General features: G+C 43.8%; 1 protein-coding gene across 2 annotated transcripts; it reads left to right on the top strand.

Moving 5' to 3' along the window:
• The first annotated feature begins 672 nt into the window (after positions 1–672).
• Positions 673–24161, top strand: oit3 (oncoprotein induced transcript 3). Of its 2 annotated transcripts, none has more exons than XM_043679119.2 (9): positions 673–824; positions 6028–6402; positions 12179–12289; positions 16143–16265; positions 17916–18038; positions 18912–19072; positions 20659–21074; positions 21883–21982; positions 23715–24161. In XM_043679119.2, exons 1-9 carry the CDS (start codon positions 761–763, stop codon positions 23880–23882), a joined length of 1641 nt encoding a protein of 546 aa, XP_043535054.1. In that variant the 5' UTR covers positions 673–760; the 3' UTR covers positions 23883–24161. The 2 variants fall into 2 exon arrangements, with proteins under 2 accessions (XP_043535054.1, XP_087838399.1); XM_087982273.1 differs by lacking the exon at positions 673–824 and adding an exon at positions 1849–1891.
• The last annotated feature ends 727 nt before the right edge of the window (positions 24162–24888 follow it).

The following is a 24888-nucleotide window of genomic DNA, read 5'->3' on the forward strand; positions in this document are numbered from 1 at the left end:
ACTGAAAGGATGGTGATGGGTGTGTAGGTTGGCGGGGAACATGGTGTTCCAATGTATTTGCTGCCCTTGTCCTTCTAGATGATAATATCAATTACCAGACACAGTGTTTTGATCTGTTCTCATGCAATTTCCCCTGAAGCCCTCCCACTGTCACACACACGTGTCCGATGAGCACTTGTATCTGAGTCTTTTGTAATAATGAAACAACAGAACCCAATATCCAAAAACAACTCTTAAAAAGAGAATTCCAGAAACTGTCAGGACAAACATTCCTGTTAGTCGTGGTTGACCTTATCCTTGTTTACAAAAGTCCCAACCTGTGCTAAAAGGGAACCAACTGCCCGGCATATCATCGTTGCCACATGATGCTTTCTGTAGAGATTATCCGGTCATAGAGAGAGGACAGGAAATATAATGGCCAGAACTGAGTCGATGGACAGGAACGTGGAAATGGTCATGGCCTCCTATCTTGTTCTCTGTGGGATGAGATAGCCGGGAACTTGCAAGCAAAAAAATAAATAAAATTGAAGACAATAGGAGGATGGGTGAAAATAGCATCCCTATCAGAAGGGGCTTCTCAGCAAATCATCCTTGAAAACGACCCAGGCCAAGGCTGAAGCTACACATCCAACCCCTCCTTCCTGTGGCCGGATAAAGAAACTATCCAAGAGATAAAACCCCTCCGACAGATTTTAGAAGGAGCAGTCTTTTCTTGAAACTTCAGGGAGGATCAGAGTCACAAACACCAGAGCTGAAGAAAATGTTACCCTTGATCCTGCTGAGCTTGGCTCTCTCTGCTGGGGTCCGAACCTCAGTTTCCTTTGGTAAGTCACAGTGGAGATATTCTCACTGATGCCTGTTTCAAAAGCTGAGCGATATCAACCTTTTGAGTGACCAGGAAGAGCCGAGTGGTAATGAGTGCTACTTGAGAGCAAACTGCATTTGGATTTAGAGCAGAAGCTTAAAACTTACTGATGTTGTTTGAGCTGTAGTGTTTTTGACACCAGTACAGAAGGTATTCTTTCAATTGCAAAGTACAGACAGCCTTGAATTGCTCTAACACTTGAGGACTATGCGGCCAAGAAACCTGTATTTGTCTGATCATCTATCCATTCTTTCAGATCCATTTACCGTAGCTGAACAGCAGAGAATGCAAAGTCTGCACTTTTAGTGAGTGTCTTACAACTGATTTGATGTTTCAGTTGGTATCACCCTCACCTTCAAGTGCTACCCCCCGATGCTTGCTTTTGAAATCTAGTTGACCCTTTGTTGCAATAACTTTGGCAGTGGGAGGGGTGGGTGTTACACTGTCAGCCTGCTGCTAGTTGGGTGTGAAATTCCACCTTGGGTTGATGTCATAGTCGCCAGCAGACTCCTGACCAATGTTTACTCCTGAACCAACATTGTCAGAGAGAGGAACACCCCTGACTGCATTTCATTGTGGTTTTTGGGGTCTTGCTCTGCACAATTGATTATGAAGCTATTTAGAACATGCTGAAAGGTGTTATTTTAATATAAGTCCCGTGCTCTTGCCCCAATTACGTTTATCCTCTTCCAGAAGTTTCCTGTCCTTTGAGTTTGAGACGTTCTCCCTGAATTAACGAGTTGTTTTTGATATTTATCTAATGTATGATTGACCTCCATTAGAGTTATATATTGTCATTTATCCTGTGTGCATTATTTAATCATCTGGCTATTTCACCATCCTTTCTGGGAACTTTCAATTTCCTTCATCTTTGTTTACAGTTTGACTAACTTCTGGGATTTGGCTTGTTTAATTTTTCACTCCCCCTTTAATCAATTCTGCTTTATTACTGAAAGAGTCACCGGACCTGAAATATTAACTCTGATTTCTCTCTACAGATGCTTCCAGACCTGTTGAGCTTTTCCAGTAAGCTCTGTTTTATTACTGTCCTCGTGAACATGTTCAGTTAAAAATGTCATTACATTAAGCTCTCTCAAGTTTGTTAATAGCTGTCTGGCAATCCTTTGTCGCATAACAGTATGGCACAATGAGATGCTCCGTTTTCTAAATAAAAACAAAAGAGGTGCTGGAAATGCTGAATGGGTCAGACAGTATTTATGAAGAGAAACAGTGTTAGTGTTTCAGGTCGATGAACTTTCATCAGAACAGCCTCCCGATGAAAGGATCTCAATCTGAAATGTGAACCTGGTTTCTCTGCACGTATGCTGCCTGACATTGTGAGATTATCCAGCATTTTTTGTTTAACATAGGAACAGGAGTAAGCCAATCACCCCCTCCAGCCTGCTCCGTCATTCCATATGATTAGAGACAAAAGAGAAACTTGCAGATGCTGGAATCCAAAGTAGACAGGCAGGAAGCTGGAAGAACACAGCTGAAACATCGACTTCTGCACCTCCTGATGCTGCCTGGCCTGCTGTGTTCTTCCAGCCTCCTGCCTGTCTGTTTCATATGATTACGGCTGATGAAACACTTTAACACCTTTTACCCAAGCTTTCCTCATTACACTTTAACCAGTGGTCATCAGAAATCTATCAATCTTTCCATCCACAGCCGCCTGTCTTAGAGAATTTCAAAGGGCCACGGTCCTCCGAGTAAGCAATTTCTCACTTATCTCAGGCCTATGTCTTAGGCCTTTCTTTTTAAATTGTGCCTTTGGTTCCCTACTCACTTCAAATGTTTTATAGATTTCAATCAGATCACCTCTCCTTCTTCACAAATCTAGAGAATGACAGGGCCAATTTCTCATCATAGGGCAGTCCCAGCATCCTGAGGTTTTTTTATTCCGGATTCCCAGCATTTTGCTTTTGAGCCTCCAATTGCGAACAATTGCCGAAAGTGGGTGTTGGGCATGAGATGGTAAATGATTAGATTACTTACAGTGTGGAAACAGGCCCTTCGGCCCAACAAGTCCTTCGGCCCAACAAGTCCACACCAACCAGACCCATTCCCCTACATTTACCCCTGCACCTAACACTACTGGCAATTTAGCATGGTCAATTCACCTTACCTGCACATTTTTGGACTGTGGGAGGAAACCGGAGCACCCGGAGGAAACCCATGCAGACACGGGGAGAATGTGCAAACTCCACACAGTCATTCGCCTGAGGCGGGAATTGAACCCAGGTCTCTGGCACTGTGAGGCAGCAGTGCTAACCACTGAGCCACTGTGCCACCCATATATGATCCCACTTTAAGTAAATGTTCAAGGTGCTCAAGTCAATCTTGCATACTAGATATCAACTTGGCTTTACAGCAGCAATCTTTCATCTCTGAGTTGAGCTTCAGGTAAAATGGTGAAGTTGCCTTAGTCTAACCGGACCATGAGACTGGTCTCTCATGAGAGATAATTAAAAATCACACAACACCAAGTTACAGTCCAACAGGTTTACAGCATTTGGAAGCACTAGCTTTTGAAGCGCTGCTCTTTCATCAGGTGGTTGTGGAGGCTAAGATCATGCTCACAGATTTATAGCCAAAGGTGTCCAACGTCATGGAGATGTGATACAGTAAACAATCTCAGATTAAAACTTTCATCTTTTATAATGGGATATGCTGGTTTCTGTTCTTTGATATATAAATCTCAGGACTTCTTTTAATTTACATTCCCAAGATAGCTTGGCTTTTTAAACAATTGGTGTGAAGTCTGTCTGTGTCCCAATGCTCTGTCAGACTGACAAACCCTCTGTCTGGTTTTACACAGTCTTACATAGGTTCATGGAGTTTTTGAGCAAAATAAAACGTAATTCTGCAAAAACAAATTCACCCCATAAGCTTATATGTGTGCACATGTAGGAGTGACAGATTGAGTGTGCATGTGAATGTGTGCGTGTGGGTGTGAGTTCACGTGACAGAGTGTGTGTGTATATATATGTGTGTGTGTGTAAGCTTGGTTAAGTGTGCGTGTGTCTAAGTGTGATGGGGTATGTGTGAGAGGGTGCATGGATTGGTGTGAGTGCAAGGAGTGTATGTGTGTGCGTATGAGAGAGAGCTTGTGTGTGAGGGAGGGTGTGTGAGTACGTAGGAGAGTGTGTCTCTCTCTCTCTCTCTGGCTACGTCAAATGCATTTTGAAACCCATTGTACAGGGCACCCCCAGCTTCTGTCACGACACTACAGATTTCTTACAGACGACACCTCCATCTTATTAGAGAGAGAGGGATGACTGGGGCGGTGGTTTAATCTGAGAGTTACCATGCCTTAGGCTCAGGGAGGGGTTGAGAAGGAGAGTCCTGTTGGTGTCACTCTGGTGTCAATTGAGCTTACTTAGCCCCTGCTCAGTGCTGTAGGTAATGACAATTCAGTGTAAATCTCAGGGAATGTCAAACTGGCAAAAGTGCTGCTAATTTGCATTGTATATGAAACTAATTTGAACAAAAAGACATAAATGATCTATAGCTTGAAGATCAAGTTCTCTCTTGACGAACACTTACCCTCAACCTATAGAAAGCAAAATAGTTTAACTGCTTGATCATCTTGTTATTGTTTGTCAAATTGACACAATGGCTCAGTGTTCAGTGCTGCTGCCTCACAGCGCCAGGGACCTGGGTTCCATTGGATCCTTGGGCAGCTAACTGTGCAGAGTTTGCACATTCTCCCTCTGTCTGTGTGGGTTTCTTTTGAGTACTCTGGTTTCCTCCCACAGTCGGGAGATATACAGGTAAGTTGGATTGGCCCAGGGAAATGGTGTGTCTGGGTGGGACACTCTTTGGAGGGTTCGTGTGGACCTGTTGGGCTGAATGGCCTGCTCCCATTTAATATGTTTGAAAATATTAAATATTGAAGGGTCACTGAATTCAAAACATGAACTTTATTGTTCTCTCTGCTGCTAGACCTGCTGAGTTTCTCCAGCACTTTCAATTTGTGTTCAAGGTATTACTTTGTCTCTGAGACACACGGGAGCAATTAGAAGCAATGAAAAGTGCTGCATAAAATGCATGTTTTTCTTTCATAAATTTCAGTTTTGTACCTTCCATCTGAATCTAATCTGGTGGCACACATACAGCAGAGTGAGTCCTGTTAGTTCTTGGTGTAGATGTGTTCAGGAATAAATCAAAGACAATTCTATTTGCATGATTCAAACAGTGTTCACATGTTCCGCAAAACCATCTCCTTTGCTTAAGGGAGCTGTTCCACCAGTGGTATTGTTTGTGATGGTACTGGAGCCTCCTGGTCCTGTCTAATCCTTTGCACTCTCCCTGGGCACTCAGTATCGTTCTCTTCTTGATCAGTATTCCAGGGTTTCACTCATCTCTCTCTCTCTCCACCTCCCGCTTCACTCTCTCAAACTGCTGGACTCAAACCTTCCTTTGCCCTGCTTTTTGCTTTTAGATTTCTAATCCTCCCCTGTTCTTTTCTCCATCTCTTGTCTCCTACGGTTGTGGGCTGAAGATTTTACTGACGTTCGGCTGGTGAGTAACTGACTATTTAGAATTCTCAATACAAATGGATGACACATTGCCGTGTGAATGGTAATGGTCTAAAAATCAATTGCTTGTCGGGAATTGATTAACTCTGTGGGTTAATTTAGTTAAAGCAGCAAAGCACATGATAAGATATGAAGCAAACTTTATAGTGAATCAAACGATTTCTATATGAGTGGCTTGGACCCTCATTGCAACCATCAGGCAGAGTTGCCATCTTGTGTACACACAGCATATGGAGTCCCAAAAGATGAAGGGTGCTCCAGTTTCTTCCCACGGTCCAAAGATGTGCAGGTTAGGTGAATTGGCCATGCTAAATTGCCCCATTGTGTTTAGGGATGTATGGGCTAGGTGCATTAGTCAAGGGAAATCTAGAGTAATAGGATAGGGGAATGAGTCAGGGTGGGTTACTCTTCGAAGGGTCCGTGTGGACTTGTTGGACCAAATGGCCTGTTCCGACACTGTAGGGATTCTATGATTCTTAAGACAAGGCACGCATACAAAAGCCCATTTCGGTAAGTCAAATTCTGAAGTGCAGTTGGAAAGGGGTAGACTCTACAATGGCAATGAAATTATGTGTCAGTGGAGTGCTGTGGAATGATGTTAGTCTTTCCCATTGGCAGTGGTGGATCCTTGCTCTGCCTACATCAGCTTGAATGAGCCTTGGCGCAACACAGAGCACCACATTAACACCTCGCATGGGACGCCCATGTGCGACAATAACATGGATGGAGAGTGGTACCGCTTCATTGGGATGGCGGGCGATGCCATGCCTACCTTCTGCATCCAGGAGAACCTGTGTGGCACTCACGCGCCCATCTGGCTGAACGGCAGTCACCCCATGCCATCCGACGGCATCGTCTCGATACAGGCATGTGCCAGTTTCAATGACAACTGCTGCCTGTGGAGCACCATGGTGGATGTGAAGGCTTGCCCGAAGGGTTACTACGTCTATCGGCTGCCCAAGCCTAGCGTCTGTTTCCATGTCTACTGCGGACGTAAGTACTCAATGCTTCTGGGTCTTTTACTTTCTCTTCTGCTTGCCAAGGTAATGCCAATCCTGCCAATCAAACCCCTGCCTGAATTTTGCCACCAGCAGGTACATCAAACAGCTCCGACTGCAACAATCCCCACCCTGGGGCACTTTCCTCAGTTAATCGGCAGCTTTAGTGCCAATTAATATCAAATTTGAACAATGACAGATGCATTCCAAATCCATTTTAATTTTTTTACTCTTTTGTGACATTGGTGGAGAGCCCGCATTCATTGCTTGACCCGAAATGTCCTTGAACTGAGAGACTTGTGAGGGTCCCTGCAGCTGGAGGTTAACAGTCAATCACATCACCATGGGTCTGGAGTCACATGTAGCCCAGACAGGGTAAGGATAGTAGATTTCCTTCCATAAAGGACATTAGTGAACAGATAGCTTTTTTACAGCAATTGATGGAAGTTTCATGGTTAACATAATTGAAACTAGGTTTATATTCCAGATTGATAAATTAAATTTCAATTTCTCTGATTACTATCTTGAGGATTTGAACCCTGGTGCCAAGACCATTGGTCTGGGTCTTGGGATTACTGGACCAATGACATTACCAAAACACCGCTGTCTTTTATTGGAAATTTGTTCATTCGGTCAGTGTGAGTTATATCTCAGCTTTAATGCTGGTCTCTGTCAATGCGCCAGTCCCTCCTTCAATAGATCAATAATTCCTGTATATTCCTAATTAATCTTTTCAGAGATATTATTACACACCTCTAGGTGTGATGGGATTTCATCCTGGGTTCTCCTGGTCCAGAGTTGGGACAATATTACTGAATGTCCATTAAATCACTGGCCAAACTTAAAGTAAGAAATAGAATTCACCTGTGCCTCACCTCTCCAGGACATTTGGTCTGGATGTTTAGTAGCTATCTTTTCTAGGATGTTCCCATGCTGTTCATAACATAATTTCATAACATCCCTTGTGCTTTTTTTTTCATTTGTAGCCCACTCAGTCCTTTATTCTCAGCTCCCTCTCTGTTCCATGCATTTATCTTCCCTGTTCCAAATGTTAGAACACAAAACAGTATAGGAATAGGTCCTTCGGCCCACCATATCTATGCTGACCATGATGCCATTCTAAACTAATCCCACCTCCATACGGTCCATATCCCTCTATTCCCTGCCTGTTCAATGGCTGTCTAAATGCAATTTAAACATTGCAACTGTATCTGCTTCTATCACCTTCCCTGGCAGCGTGTTCCAGGCGCCTACCATCTTCTGAGTAAAAAACGTACCTCACACATCTCCCTTAAACTTTCTCCCTCTCACCTTAAACCTATGCCCTTTAGTATTTGACATTTCCACCCTGGGAACAAGACTCTAACTACCCACTCTATACATGTTTCTCATAATTTTATACACTTCTATCAGGTCGCCCCTCAGCCTCCCTCACTAAGAAGACAATCCAAGTTCATCCAACCTCTCCTTATAGCTAATACACTCCAATCCAGGCCACATCCTGGTAAACCTCTTCTGAACCCTCTCCACTGCCCCCACATCCTTCCTATAATGTGGTGACCAGAACTGCACATAATACTCCAAATGTGGCCTAACTAATGTTTTATACAGCTACAACATGACTTGCCAACTCTCATACTCAGTGCCAAGATCAATGAAGGCGAACATGCCGTACACCTTCTTTACCACCTTCTCCACTTGTGTTGCTGCTTTCAGGGAGCTATGGACTTGCACCTCAAGATTCCTCTGTATATCAATGCTCTGAGCAAACATGCTTTTTCTGCTTACTTTGCTCTTGCATTTGACCTCCTAAAATGCATCAACTCACTTTTGTTCAGATTAAACTCCATGTGTCATTACTCAGCCCAACTTTCCATCTGAATGATATCCTGCTGTATCCACTAACAATCTTCCTCACTACCTTCAACTCCACCAATTTTCATGTCATCTGAAAACCTACTAAGCACATCAGCTACATTTTTATCTAAATTATTCGTATTTATTGCAAACAAAGGTCCCAGTACTGATCCTTGAGGAACACCACTGGTCACTGACCCCAGGCAGAAAAACACACCTCCTGAACTACCTCCTGTCTTTTATGACCAAGCCAATTTTGTATCCAACTTAACAATTCACCATGGATCTCATGTGACTTAATCTTCTGGATCAACCTACCATGAGGGACTTTGTCAAATATTTTGGTAAGGTCTATATAGACACATCCACTGTCCTGCCCTCATCTATCATCTTCATCACCTCCTCAAAAAACCCAATTACGTTTGTGAGACAAGACCTCTCACGCGCAAAGCCATGCTGACTAACTCTAGTAAAGGTTAGTCAACATTTTCCAGATGCGAGTGAATCCTATCCCTAAGAATAATCTCCAGTGATTTTCCAACCAATGATGTAAGGGTCACTGTTCTATAATTTCCTGAATTATCCGATTGGCTATTCTCTAGTCCTCTGGAACCTCACCTGTGGTGAAAGAGGACGCAAAGATCTCTGTCAAGGTCCCAGCAATCTCCCCTGTTGCCTTGTTCAGTATCCTGGGATAGATCCCATCAGGACCTGAGAATTTAGCTGCCTTAATGTTTTTCAAGACGTCCATAACCTCCTCCTTCTTAATATCAACATGTACCTAGATTATCAATATACCCCTCCTTAATCTTACCATCATCCATGTCCTTTTCCTTGGTGAAAAGCAATGTGAATTTTTTAATCTATTTATGAATCTTCCATTACAAGCCTCACTGCAACTTAACCTTTGAACTGCAAAAGTGTTTCTTGAATTTAATTCTGCTATCGTTATCACTTTCCTCCCGGATATCTCTCCTTTTGTACAATTAATACTGCACAGAATTTATGGCATGGATACAGAGGCTGGTAGTTGTGAGGTGATAATGCACTGGATCAATAATCCCCAACCAGCAGGATAATGGTTTGGGGGCATGAAATACCGTCAAATGGTGAATAATCTGGAATAAAGAGCTGGCATAATAGCAACTGTAAAAGCCCATCTGGTTGACTGATTTCCATTAGTCTGTCACCCTTCCACAGTCTGGCCTATGTGTATCCACAGCAATGTGGTTAACTCTTAACTACCCTCCAAGCAGTTAGGGATCGACAACAAATCCAAGCAACCCATGTCTCTTGAAAGAGTTTAAGAAAAGGTCACATGCTCCACACAAGACCCCTCATCCTACTTCACGTCCTATTTTAATTAGATTTATGCTTCAGATATATTTATCTTCCCTTCCAGTGAATTCATTCATCATTCTGACACAACCCAAAGGAAATGTACCGTATCATTGTTTTTTCAAATGTTCATTGTATCTATTTCCCGGAAGTGTCACACTTATTTCCTGTGCTTACCCTGTCAGGTTTTGTTGACAATAGCCCAAAGTTGTGCTCTAGCAGTAACACCAGGAGGTCTGCTGTTTATTGATTAGAATTTACTGGAAATCTTGCCTAGAGTGAACACCAGCTGCAAGAGTCACACTTGCTTCATGTAACACACTCCCGTCACATTTTATTAGTAGGTATTCTGTATTGAGAGTAGCACATCACCTGACAGTCTCAACATCAGGTCAGATTAGAAAACTATATAATTGCAGGGCACAGAAGGAGGCCATTTGTTCCACTGAGCCTGTGCCAGATCCAGTGCAAGAATTATCCAATTAATCTTATTCCCCTGCTCTTTCTCTGGAGCTCTGCAAATATTTCTTTTTCAAATACATGTACAAATTCGGAGAAAAAAAACATGCTGATGAAGCTTTTTTGTCATGCACTCATCAGGACCGATGCAAGATCATGTTTCCTGAAGAAGGGCTTATGCCCGAAACGTCGATTCTCCTGCTCCTCGGATGCTGCCTGGCCTGCTGTGTTTTTCCAGCACCGCATTTTTCAACAATTGCAACATTTAAAAGGCACTGGGCGGGGACATGAGTAGGAAGGGTTTAGAGGGATATGTACTAAATGATGGTAATTGGATCTAGATCAGATTTGGATGTCTGGTCGGCACGGATGAGTTGGACCGAAGGTTCTGTTTCCCTGCTACATGACTCTTTGACGCTAATTCATACTGCATGAGGAAAAGGTGCTGATTGGTTGGCAAGTTGGGTCTGCTTGGTCTTGCCAACTAATTAACTCCCTTTCCTTACAAAATGCTGCTCCCTTTGAAATTTGGCATCATTAAAAATGCATTTGTGGGACTTGGGTGTCGCTGGCTGGGCCAGCATTGATAGCCCATCCCGATTCGCCCTTGAGAAGGTGGTGGTAGGCTGTCTTCTTGAATCGCTGCAGTCCACTTGCTGTGGGTTGACCCACATTGCCATTAGGTAGGAAATTCCAGGATTTTGATCCAACGACCAAGTCAGGATGGTGAGTGGCTTGGAGGGGAACTTGCAGGTGGTGGTGTTAGAGTGTCTCTTGCATCTGTCCTGATATTTATCGACCATAACTCTTATTCAGCATGTCTATTTTTTCACCAATGTTCAGTTTCTGTGTTACCAAGTGTCAGCATCCAATCCTCTTTTGAAAGCGCCCCTTGAATCTGTTCCAGGCAGTACATTCCAGATTATAATAGCTACCTACCGCAGAGGGGCTGCTGTGCTTCACCAGGGTGGCTCACCGTCTCTTACTCAAGGGTAGTTAGGGATGGACAAGAAATTGGAGCCTTGATAAAATCCTGCAAAAGAGTTTTAAAGATCCAAACTGGCTATGCCAAGTCAACTCTCCTCATTTCCCCCAATCCTTTTGGGAATTATCTTAAAGTTGGATCCTCTGGTTTCCAGCTCACCAACTAGTGGAAACGATCATCTGGTAATAAAGGGAATCACTTGCATGTAGCAAGATGCATTTAGATAAGCACATGAATATGCAAGGAATGGAGGGTTATAGATCAAGGGCAAGCAAAAGGGATCAGTTTCATTTGGCATAATGTTCAGCACAATATTGTGGGCCGAAGGGCCTGTTCCTGTGCTGTACTGTTCTATGTTCTAAGCACTCGGTGGACATGCCACTTGCTGTGTCCCTTGACTGTTTGATTTGATGCCATAAATTTTTAGTTTGTGCACTCACCAGGCCATGTTCCCACCCTCACTCAATTTAACTGATAGAAGAGCAGCATTTTGCTGGGAATTTCACTGAGCCCAGCCCAGACCCACAGCCGCTCAGCTGATTGATCACTGCTGGCATTGCAAAGTGGGGACATCAGATTGTAAGCCATTGGGTAGCATGGTGGCCGAGTGGTTGGCACTGCTGCCTCACAGCGCCAGGGACCCAGGTTTGATTCCACCTTCAGGTGTGGAGTTTGTGTGGAGTCTGTGTGGAGTTTGCACATTCTTCCCGTGGCTGTATGGGTTACCTCTGAGTGCCTTGGTATCCTCCCACAGTCCAACGATGTGCAGGTTAGGGTGGATAGGCCATGCTAAATTACCCATAGTGTCCCAGGATGTGCAGGCTGGGTGGATCAGCCATGGGAAACGCAAGGTTATAGGGATTAAGTGGGATGCTCTTCAGAAGGTCAGTGTGACTCGATGGGCCGAATGGCCTGCTTCCACACTGTAGGGATTCTATGAAAACAAAAGGCATGTGCACAGCCCCAATTCCAACATCACTTCATAAACCGTCACTTCTGCTGTTATTCTTTAGATTTCCATTTGATGTCCCTGTGCCTCTGTTCACAATAGGATGGTCTGTTGGTCATACTGGAACTCTCTCGTGCTGTGAGGTTGCCACCTCCCACTGACCAGGAATTTTGTCATTCACAGATTTCTATGACATTTGTGATATCGCGGATTGTGAGGGGCACTGTGTTGGTGAAGGTGAATGCCAATGTCCTGCTGGTACCGTCCTGGGCCCAGATGCCCAGACATGCCTGGGTAAGGAGTTCCAAAGGACTGTTCTCACGGGAGGCAAATAGCAGAGTGTGGATCCGTTGGTGTAAGCTGAAAAACAGCGAGAGTTAAATGTTCTTCCATCCAGGTTGAATTTATTGAAGGGTGGGTTAATAATTCTTTTGTTGTGGTGTGTTTGAAACCATCAGCCTGGGAGCTGCTATTCAGGGAGAGAGAGGGAAGGTGGGAATTTCTAGATGTGACAATGTTGAGTTTACAACACCACGTGAAACTCACAGCACTGAACCAGGCCGTTCAGCCCGACTTCCTATGCAGGATGCTCCTTCCAAACTAGCTCCCATTGAGCTTCATCTACAAGTGCATCTCTCTTCTCATGCTACTCTGGCTCCCCCTTAAATAGAACCTGCACTGGCCAATAGCGCAATGCTGTTTGTGGGATCCTACTGTGCACAGACTGCTCAATTTCTTACATTGCAAAAATGCTTCAGCAACTGCACCGTCCTGAGGGGCATTAGGAACTTGGGAATAACATCTTGCTTTCATAATATGCATCAAATGTGCAGATATCACGGTCATTTAAAATAATTTTAATTCATTTCTTTGGAAGGATGAGCTAGATGCACCAAATGGACTGCCTGAGCACCACCAAACCAACTTTGGAAATTGTAATTCCAGACAATAGGAATTTATAAGCTAAGTGTATATGTGGATTTATCAATGCCGAGGAACGGCTTAAATTTTGTTTAAGAGCATTAAACATGGTAACATCTGTACATTAATATGTATGGTGAGAAATGAACCTACTTTTGTATAGTGCCTGTCACAACCACAGGGCATCCCAAAGCACTCTGCAATGAAATACTTTTGAAGGGTAGTCATAGTTGTAGGAAACATGGCAGCCAAAGTGTGCACAGGAAGCTCCCACAAACTGCAATGCCACAGTGGCCCAATAATCTGCCATCAGCCATGCTGGTTAAGGGATAACTACTGCCCAGGGACGCTACGCAAGTCCTCCTGTACCTTTTTGAACAACTATCCAAAAGGACAGATGGCACCTCAGGTTAGTGTCTCATCTAAAAAGTTCCACTTCTCACAGTGCAGCACTCCCTCAGTAAGCCACTGGGGCCCATCAGCTTTGATGTTTGTTCCAATAGCCTCTGGGGCGGGAGTTTAACTCAGAACCTCATGACTTACAGCTAAGTCATGAGCCATAAGCATGTGTCATTAATTAATATGGGCAGGCTTTATTCAGTTTTGGCATTATTCTTTTGAGTATGTGAAGTTGATTTTATTTAATTATTATAAAGAATCGAATACTGTACAGACAAACAGACAGAGTGAACTGATTGCACCTGGAGGCAGTGATGGAGGCTGGTACAGTTACAACATTGAAAAGGCATCTGGATTGGTATATGACGAGGAAGGTTTAGAGGGATATAGGCCAAGTGCTGGCAAATGGGACTAGACTGGGTTGGGATATCTGGTCAGCACAGACGGGTTGGACCGAAGGGTCAGATTCTATGCTGTACCTCTCTTTGACTCTATGAGTATCTAGGGAAATTTGAGATGGGCAGTTCAGATACTCGATATTCTAATCGAAGTCAATCAACTGCAATGTGCGAACATCTTTGACTTCATCTCCAACTCTTCAAAGGGTGCAGCTTAGAGCTCAGCAACCTTCCAGAAACTGTGAGAATGTTTCTTCTTTTGGGGAACACAGAACTAGGTGGCACAGTTTCAAAAAAAGGGATCATCCATTTAAGACAGAGATGAGGAGGAATTTCTTCTCCCAGAGCAGTCTTTAGTGATTTAAATTCTCTGCCCCATTGGGGAGTGGAGGCTGGTTCATTGGCTATATTCAAGGCAGGACTGGGTAGACATCTGATTGGAACGGGTCAAGGGTTAACGGTGACAGGCAGGAAAATGGCATGCACAGAATAATCAGATTGGCCGTGGGGTAGTGTGAAGGTCAGTGGTGCTTACCGTGCCACTCCTTACCTCAATGCCAAATTATCCCCACACCCTTAACGTCTATAAAGTCTAGCAATTTATCTATCTCTTTTTTTAAAAAAATATGTTCAGTTACTTGGCCTCCACATCCTGTTGTGGGAGAGAGTTACACAGCTTCGCTACCCTTTCAGTGAAGAAAGTTTTCCTCATCTCAGTCCAAAATGGACCATCCTGTATCGTTTCAGCATTTTTTAGAAGACAGACCTGAGGTTCAAGTGCTCCTGACTATCTCCGTAGTAACGCGCGTGATACTCCTACCAACTGTAAATAGTTCCAGTTAATACACATTTGGAGTGCAGGCTCATAGTTCCTTGCAAGTGGAGCCACAGGTAAATCGAATAGGGAAGAAGGTGTTTGGTATGCTAGCCATTATTAGTCAGAGCTGAGCCAGAGCATTGAGTATAGGAGTTGGGAGGTCAAGTTGCGGCTGTACAGGACATTGGTTAGGTCACTTTGGAATATTGCATGCAATTCTGGTCTTCCTCCTATAGGAAGAATGTTGTGAAACTTGGAAGGGTTCAGAAAGGATTTACAACAATGTTGCCAGGGTTGGAGAGTTTGAGCTATAGGGAGAGGCTGAATAGGCTGGGGCTGTTTTCCCTGGAGTGTCAGGGGCTCAGGGGTGACCTTACACATGTTTATAAAATCATGAAGGACATGGATTGAGTAAATGAACAAGGTCTTTTCCCATGTGGGGGAGTCCAGAACTAGAGAGCACAAGTTTAAGGTGAGAATGGAAATATTTAAAAGGAACCTAAGGGGCAACTTTTTCTCACAGTGCATGTATGGAATGAGCTGCCAGAGGAAGTAGTGGAGGCTGGTACAATTGCAACATTTAAAAGGCATCTGGATGGGTATATGAATAAGAAGGGCTTAGAGGGATATGGGCCAAGTGCTGGCAAATGGGACTAGGTTATGGTAGGACATCTGTTCGGCATGGACGAATTGGACCGAGGTGTCTGTTTCCATGCTGTACATCTCAATGACTCTATGACTTTAGTTTCACATCAATGCAACAAGGCTCTTCTTGTTCGACTAGAAACATGTCTCTCCTCATCCATCCCAGACCACTTTGACCTTGATGGTACCCACACACAAAGATATTTAGTGCAAATTATACTGCAAAGGGTTTTGACTGAGATGAGGAAAACTTTCTTCACTGAAAGGGTAGCGAAGGTGTGCAAATCTCTCCCACAACAGGATGTGGAGGCCAAGTAACTGAACATTTTAAAAAAAGAGATAGATAAATTGCTAGACTTTATAGACTTTAAGGGTGTGGGGAGAATTTGGCATTGAGATAAGGAGTGGCACAGTGGCTCAGTGGTTAGCACCGCTACCTCACAGTGCCAGGGACCCGAGTTTGATTCCAGCCTCGGGCGACTGTCTGTGTGGAGTTTGTACATTCTCCCAGTGTCTGCGTGGGTTTCCTCTGGGTACTCTGATTTCCTCCCACAGTCCAAAGATGTGCAGGTCAGGTGAGTCAGCCGTGCCCTAAGTGTTCAGAGGATTACAGGGATAGTGTGGGGGTGTCTCCGGATGGGATGCGCTTGAGAGGGTTGGTGTGGACTTGATGGGCTAAATAGCTTGCTTCCACACTGTAGGGGTTCTATGAAATAGAGGATCAGCTTTGATTATATTGAACAGCAGAGCAGGCTTGAAGGGCTGAAGGGTCTACTCCTGGTCCTCGTGCCTACATTGCTTTACTCTGGAGGGGCAATTCTCACTCTGCACACTCAACCAAGTATTAAACCTCTCAGTCCTTATACAACAAATTTGGTTGGATGTTCAATGATTGATCGAAACATTATGAAGTTGTGTGTCTGTAGTGTGTAACTGTTATTTCCCCTCTGGCTTCTCACCTTCACAGACGTCAATGAATGTGAGGTCAATAATGGTGGCTGCAGTGAGACCTGCATCAATCTGCAGGGCTCCTTCCGTTGTGAGTGTGGGATTGGAAGGTCTCTGGGCACCAATGCTGCCACCTGCGAAGGTGAGTGAGAACTTCTAGCTGGGAGAACACCTCTGGCGGTGGGAAGCTAGGTTTAACCTGTCCATGTGGAAACTGGGTCTCTGTAGAAATATGAGTCAAGAAGTGTGACGCTGGAAAAGCACAGCCAGTCAGGCAGCACCCAAGGAGCAGGAGAGTCAACGTTTCGAGCATAAGCCCTTCATCAGGAATTGCCTGAAGAACTTCAGGGCAGAGGAGATGACCTGGGGAATGCAGTGAGAGAGACAGACTCACTGAGACCCTTGTGGAGGAAGGAGGAGAACCTCTTCAAAGTGGGCATCCTTGGAAGAGGCTTTGCAGTAAGATTAGGCCAGAAACGTCGACACTCCTGCTCCTCGGATGATGCCTGACTGGCTGTGCTTTTCCAGTGCCACACTTTTTGACCCTGATCTCCAGCATCTGCAGTCCTCACTTTTTTCCCTCTGTAGAAATATGTCAGCCTGGAGCAACAATGGGTTCTGCGGCTCTCAGAGGTAGGACTGCTCTTGGTATCATCCATGGTACTTACGCCATGTGCATAGAATTGGACTCTGATTTGTGCCGCTTTGCTGTTTGATGTCCTGCCAGAACCTTTCCCATTTATTAATGTCTCAGTGACCCACTGCAAGATTGCATGAGCTTCCAGTCAGTGGCTGACTCCTTCATGGATTGTTGCAGATATGAAATGCAACATTGACTGTTACACAAAATATTTACAGCACACGTGTAGATCATTCAGCCTGTCATATCTATGCTAGCTCTCTGTGAGCTCAGTTAGTCCAGCCTTTCTCCACCCCCCAACCCTATAGCCTTGCAAACATTTACTCTTCAGATAATGGCCCAATGAAAGCCATAATTGAACCTGCCTCCATTGTCTCCTCAGATAGCATGCGCCTGATCCTAAGCAATCCCTTGTTAAAAATACAAATTATCATCTGACCTCTGATTTATTTGTCAATCACTTTAAGTCCATTTGCTCCATGGAGAACCTTTTACGGAAAAAAAATCTGCCTTCCTTACCTAGATTGGGCCTACATGTGACTCCAGACCCATAGCACTGCGTTTAGCTTTTAACTGCCCTCAACCACAATTAGGGCTGGGCAATAAATATTGGCCTTGTTAGGGGTGGCCACATCCCATAAGCAAATATATTGAAGATCTATTTCTCAGTCTTTCTGCCAATGGGAATAGTTTTCCCCAATGTATTCTGTCTAGGCCTCCTCACAATCCTGGCTAAAGAGAACACCCATAACTTGCCTCATCATCAAACACTCTCATTTGGGGAAACATTCTTGTAAACCATTGCTACCAATGTTCAATGCCAGGGGTTCCACCAATTCCATGCTACAGCGCAATTGTGCTTCAGATGCCACAACTTCTGAGTATTATCATGGAAGATACACAAATCCTTTAATATGCAGCGCAGTTTAGATGGATATCAGTATGCTGTGGTCAGTCTGCTTTTTACTGAGACAGAAAGACAGACAGGATGTTGCCATTTCTTTCAGGATGAGCTTCTGGCAAGATGTGGATGCTGTGGTACCTGTAGCTCCACGTGTGAGGGAGACCAAGCGTGAGAAACAGAGGCAGGTTGCTTCCACCCTGTGAAGCTGTTCTCCTCGACTCACCGGTGTGTTGTGTTTGATCTTACAGATATTGAAGGCTGTCACAGCAGTAATGGAGGCTGCAGCCACAACTGTGTGCAGGTGGACGGAAGCTACCAGTGCGAGTGCCCACGTGGATTAATGCTGTCAGAGGACAATCACACCTGTCAAGGTAAATCCAGACACTTCCCTTACATCAGAGGGCATGTATAACAAGCCATTAGTGAGGTTACATACAATATGGGAATTTATTGAGCATTGCAGGGAAAAGCCATGATAATTCGCTTTGTCTCAGTCCTTTGATTTGATTTTATTACTGTCGCATGCGCCAAGATACAATGAGAAATAGTATATTGTATGCTATCCAGGCAAATCATACCTTACATAGCTATATCTGAGTAATAGAATAGAATGCAGAATATTGTGTTACAGCTACTGACAAGGTGCAGAGAAAGATCAATTCTAATGCATGAGAGGTCTGTTCATTAAGCTGATAACAGCGGGAAACAAGCTGTTCTTGAATCTGAATCAAAAGTTTGTGTTTCCAACCTTTTATATCTTCTGCCCAATGGAAGAGCGTGGAAGAGGGGTCTTTGATGATATTGGCTGCTTTCCCAAGGCAGCAGGAAGTGGAGATGAGCAAATGGATGGAAGGCTGGGTTTCTTAATGGACTGAGCTGTGTTCACTACTCTTTGTAACTTCTTGAGGTCTTGGGCAGAGCAGTTGCTGTACAAAGCTGTGATGCATCTAGATAGGATGCTTTCTATGGTGCATCTAGCAAAGTTGGCAATGAGTCATTGTGGACATGCAGTATTTCCTTAGCCTCCTGAGGATGTAGAGACATTGGTGTGCTTTCTTGACCATACTGTCAACGTGGATGGACCTGGACAGAATGTTGGTATTACTAACTCTTAAGAACTGGATGCTCTCAACCATCTCCACCTCAGCTCCGTTGATACAGACATTTCTTCATATCCTTTAAGATAACCCCATAATTCTACGCTTTGTTTCTCTCTTGTTATCTCTTTCTGTTGCCGTTGCCAGTGCCAGTGCAGTGCAAGTCTGATTTGATTGAAGTGGCTGTACCCAAGGACTTAGTCGGGGGTTTGGACCTCTACCTCCTGAATGCATCATGTAAAGCACTTTCCAATGGGACTCATGCTAACATCAACTTTAATCTGAAGAGCTGTGGCACAGCCATTGAGGTAACAACACAAACTAAATCCTTTTCAATAGAATGTTCTGGAGTGTTGTTGAACAGAGAGACCTGGGGATGTAGGTACGTAGTTCCTTCACAGGTAGACAGGGTGGTGAAGAAGGTGTCTGGCACGTTTGCCTTCATTGGTTAGATCATTGAGTACAGGAGTTGGAATGTCATGTTACAGCTGTGTGAGACATTAGTAAGGTCACATTTGGAACACTGTGTACAATTCTGGTCACCCTGCTGTAGGAAGGTTGTTATTAAACTGGAAAGGGTGCAGAAAAGATCTACAAGGATGTTACTGATCCTGGAAGGTTTGAGTTATAAAGAGGGGCTGTGTAAGCTGGGACATTTTTTTCTCTAGAGCATAGGAAGCTGCGGGGTGACCTTACAGAGGTTTATAAAATCATGAGGGGCATGGATAGGGTGAATAGCCAAGATCTTTTCCCCAGTGTAGGGGAGGTCAAAACTAGAGGGGCATAGGTTTAAGGTGAGAGGGGAAAGATTTAAAAGGGACCTGAGGGGCAACGTTTTCACACAGAGGGTGGTGCGTATATGGAACAAGCTGGGTACAATTACAACATTTAAAAGACATTTGGACAGATACATGGATAGGAAACATTTAGAGGGATGTGAGCCAAGCACAGGCAAATGGGACTAGTTCAGTTTAGGAAATCTGATCAGCATGGACGAATTGGGCTGAAGGACCTGTTTTCATGCTGTATGATTCCATGGCTTTCTGCATCTATGTTGAGGTTGACCCTTTCCTGGGGTTATAAATATTTCTCACCAATCTGTGCAGATATGTTATTGCACATGTCTGGAGCAGGTGGAACCTGAACCTGTGCTCCTGGCTCAAAGGTAGGGACACTATAATTACACTGCAAGAGCCCTTGTCTGCTGGAGTTATAAACTTCCCTGTTCATTCAGCTCAATATTTGAATTGGAATCCATAAATAAACAACATAATCTGTGCTTCCTATCCCAGACTTCAGATAAGCAATGCCACAGGATATCCACTAATTCCGGAGCTAAAGAGCGCAACCTGTGTTTGAGATCCCAGGTTCCCCATGGGCAATGCTAGAGGAGAACCATTAATTCTATCATTAAACATTACAATCTGTACTCCATATCCCAAACTACCAATATGCAGTGCCAGGGAAGTTACACTAATTCCAAGCTCCAACACGATCTGTGCTCTGGACCCCAATAGCTATGAGCAATACCTTGGGGGAGCCACAAATCCCATAATAAGCAGCACAATCTAGGCTCCAGATCATTGACTACCCATAGCAATGCCATAGCAATCCATTAATTTCATTGTCAGGATTCCAATCCATGAGCAATGCCATCGATGATGCAATCTTCTTGAGGGAAATTGTTTGCACTAGAATGGTTGTAAGGTAGGAAAATATTTGGCTGACAAAAGCAGAAATTGCAATCTGACAACATCCGTGGAGACAAAAGCAGAATTAACATTTTGAGTCCAGTGACCCTCCAACAATTTCTGTTATTGTTTCGAAATTCCGCATTTCTTCCATGTTTGTGAAGTATTCAGCTAATGTTACAGTTTTGAACCTTTTCCTCCAGGTTGTGGGTGACAAGATAATTGCAAGGAACACACTGACTGGTATTCCTAAGCAGACTCCCGGCAGTAATGGGGACTTTATCATCCGAACCAGTAAGCTGGTGATCCCCATCACCTGCGAGTTCCCTTGCCAGTACACTGTGTCTGAGGGTTATGTGCCAAACCCTGCAAATTCCCTACTAGAGATCATGGGCAGAAACCATGGGCTCTTCCCTTTTGCTCTGGAGATCTTCAAATCAAAAGCTTTCGATGAGATTTACAAGGAGACGCCTCCAGTTCTGAAACTCCGAGACTCGCTGTACTTTGGGATCGAGCCTGTCATGCATGTGGATGGGCTTGAAACTCTCGTAGAGAATTGCTTTGCTACTCCCTCGGTCAACGCTGATGATATCATGAAGCACTACCTCATCAAGGATGGGTAAGTTGCAGATGGATCCAGAGTCGTTTTCAAGAGGATTGATTTCATACGGATATTATACAAAAGTCCAGAAACAAATGGCACACTTTGACAATCAGACATTTTCATCTTGCAGTTATCAGGATTAGGGAATAGGTGAAGGTTAGGAAGCATGGACTGAGCAAGAGAGGGGAAGCTTCACTTAAGAGTTTGAGTAGGGTGGAAGTCAAACCTGAGAACATTGGAGATAAGATGAAAGGAGGAAATGAACTCCTGATTTGGAGATTAGATGGGCCCATTACGGGGTAGATTTTAAATGGGATCTTTAGGTGGCTCATACATACATTTTATCAGATCTGTGGGGAAATGGTGCATTCCCTTTAGTCAAAACCAAGGGATTCCTTTCCGCAGTGTAACTTGACAAATCTAAATTGGACAAAATGTGCACCTATTTATTCTGATTCGCTGCATGACTGTGACATATTAATGCAAGCTCTGGGCAATCAAAGGAATGCTCTTCTGTTTATGGATAAAGTGTAGCTCCCACAATCACATTCTCCAACACAAACTCTACAAGCAATTCTATCACCTCTTGGGATGTCGAGTGACCAACTCACCCAGAAACTCTCTGAATTAACCCAACTCCACATTCCCCAAGGGCAGATTCTTCACACCCAGCTAATATCAAATACACTAGTCAGTAAACTATGAATAAAGTGAATGAGACTTTATGAGCCTTTAACCTGAATATAGCAACTCAAACCAACCAGATGGTTTCTTTTGAAAATGTAATGGAGTTTAAATAAATGCTTTGTTCCTGCTTTCACAGCTGCATCAATGATGATACAGTCAAACAGGAGACATCCATGGATCATCTAGTGAAACATTTCTATGTCCCCGTCTTCAAGTTTGTGGGAAAGGACAATAAGGTGAGAATTTCTTTCACAGGAAGAGTGAGCACTTAAGCTGCACCCTGAAAGTTTAAACTGATGGTTGAGAATGAACATCCTTTTTCAACCAGAAAGGTGCAGAACCTCTCGCATTCACATGGTCACAGGAGAAGACTGTGGAATCTGCTATCGTCTTGTCCTGTTAGCCTTTAGTTACAGGAAGCTACAGTGTTGATCAGTGAGTGCAATCAGGGTATGATTCCAATTAGAACAATTTTGACAGTGACAGAGTTCAGATTGACCATGAGGCTTCTTATGATGGGGATTATGAACTAGGTCATGTCTGTAGGACCTTGTACTCCTAATGCTGAGCCTTGCTTCATGTGAGACTACATGAAACACCCAGCTAGAGAAAACAATATAGCCAACTTGGATCAATCCCAAGTATCGATGCAGAACGAGAACACTGATGGTGACAGCATTGTGGCCAATTCTGAGCACTGAAGGTATGATCTCAAGGCTTTATAGAGAGGTACAGATGAGATTTACTGAGTGGTAACAGGGATAAGGGACCTCAGTCATGTGGAGTGATGGAAGAATTTAGCGTAGTTTTCTTCAGAGCAAAGATGGTGAAGAGAAAACTCGATTGAGGTATTAAAATTCATGAGGAATTATGACAAAATAAAGAAGGAGAAATTGTTCGCAGCGACACAGGGGTCAATAGCCAGTGAAAACAGATTTAAGGTAAACAAAACCAGAGGAGAATATGAAGGGAAAAAAAAACTTACACTTTGAGTTGTTCTATAGAGAAGGTACTATCTGAAAGGATGATAGATACTGATCTGGTAATTCTAAAAAAATGATAGTGTTAATGTTACTGTCAAGAACAATATCAGAAATTGCTGGAAAAGCTCAGTGGGTCAGGCAGCATCTGTAGAGAGAAAGCAGAGTTAATCCATTCAGTTTAGTGATCCTTTCTCAGAATCTGTTGTATTTACCTAGTCTGGCCAGAATCTGTTGTCCTTACCTGGTGTGGTTCCGGACCCACAGTAATGTGGTTTACCCTTTGTAAATGGACAAGCAAGCCACTCAGTTCAAGGGCAATTAGGGATGGGAACAAATATTGACCTTACCAGCAATGCCCACATCCCAGAGAAGAATTTACAGTAAAACGATTAAACAGCAAAGGCATGGAGGTGGGAGTTAATTCAGTTACAGGATGAGGGAGTCGCTGGCTAGGTCAGCACTTATTGCCCATCCCAGAGGACAATTAAGAGTCAACCACATTGCTGTGGGTCTGGAGTCACGTGTAGGCCAGAACAGGTAAGGATGGCAGTTTCCTTCCCTAAAGGACATCACTGAATCAGGTGGATTTTTCCAACAATTGACAATGGATTCATGGTCATCATTAGTCCCTTAATTCAAGATTTTTAAAAAAATTCAAATTCCACCATCCGCCAAGGTGGGATTCAAACACAGGTCCCCAGAACATTAACTGGGTCTCGGGATCAATGGTCCAGCAATAGTCCCACTAGGTCATGGCCTCCCCTCTCATCTATTCATCAAGTTCTAACACAGACACAATGGGCTTGCATGTCCTCTTTCTGTCCTGTATAACTGATTCTACAGTCACCCAGTCTCACTGATCAGCCCAGCCACTGACTGAGCCTTTGTGCGAGGGGGAGTCCTCAAGTGTAAAATCTGCTCTGAGGATTGGGTTTAGAATGGAGGCTGCAACTGGCCACTGATGCTTGGTCTCCTCACTCTGTAGAAAGTGTACCTGCACTGCCGAGTCCTGGTGTGCGGGGCCCAGGACACCAAGTCACGCTGCTCCCAGGGATGCCGAAGGAGGATGCGCAGATCCACCGAGCCAGAGGAAAGAGACCACCTCAGGGACCATCTCCTCACTGGAGGGCCAATCGTGATTGACACAGAATAATGGATCTTGGGAGCGGCCTCAACATTCTACCCATGCTTTGAAAAGCTTTTTGATTTGTGTATACTTCATAAAAAGCAAAAACGAATCATTGCTTGTTTTTTGTAGTGAAACATAGCCAGTTAGTTTTGTAGTATTAATGAAAATTGACTACTTTGTCGTGCATGTAAGACACTGAATGACCAAATACAATAATGTTTAGTATTCTGTTTTGAAAATAATCCCTTAATTTTAGTCACTGTAATCATACCACTTCAATAAAGATGCCCCAGTATACTTCAAGTCTTATTTGGATTCAAATCCTTTGTTGACTATGTGTGAATAAATCATGTCCTTGATGCGTCTTTTCTCTCAGACTTGCTGCCTCTTCCACTGAAACCCTTACAACGTAAGTGTAGAAGTTAGAGAGAAGGAGGTTGAGCAGTGACTTAATTGAGACATATAAGATAATCAGAGAGTTAGATTGGGTGGACAGCAAGGGCCTTTTTCCTAGGATGGTGATGGCTAGCTCGAGGGGGTATAGCTTTAAATGGAGGGTGATAGATGTAGGGCAGATGTCAGAGGTAGCTTCTTTACTCAGAGACTAGTAGGGGTGTGGAAAGCACTACCTGCAATAGTTGTAGACCCACCAACTTTACGGGCATTTAAATCGTCATTGGATCGACATATGGACGAGAATGGAATAGTGTAGGTTAGATGGACTTCAGATTGGTTTCACAGGGCGGCACAACATCAAGGGCTGAAGGGCATGTACTGTGCCGTAATGTTCTATATTCTATGTTCTAAGTTGATGTTTCAGCTCATATAGTCTGCTATATCACCCAATGAGATTGTAGGCGTTCTGATAATCCTTAACTTCACTTCTTTGCCTTTTCCCCTATTACCCTTGATCCCACAGTCTTTAAATAATATTCAGCTCCTCTATTCTTCCTGCCAAAGTGCATAACCTAATATGTTCCCACATTATATTCCATCTGCTGACTCACTTAACCTGTCTATTTCCTTATAT

The sequence above is a fragment of the Chiloscyllium plagiosum genome, unplaced genomic scaffold (genome assembly GCF_037043375.1).
Source record: "Chiloscyllium plagiosum isolate Xiang-an unplaced genomic scaffold, Cpla_swu_hap1 HiC_scaffold_43, whole genome shotgun sequence".
Lineage (NCBI taxonomy): Eukaryota > Metazoa > Chordata > Chondrichthyes > Orectolobiformes > Hemiscylliidae > Chiloscyllium > Chiloscyllium plagiosum.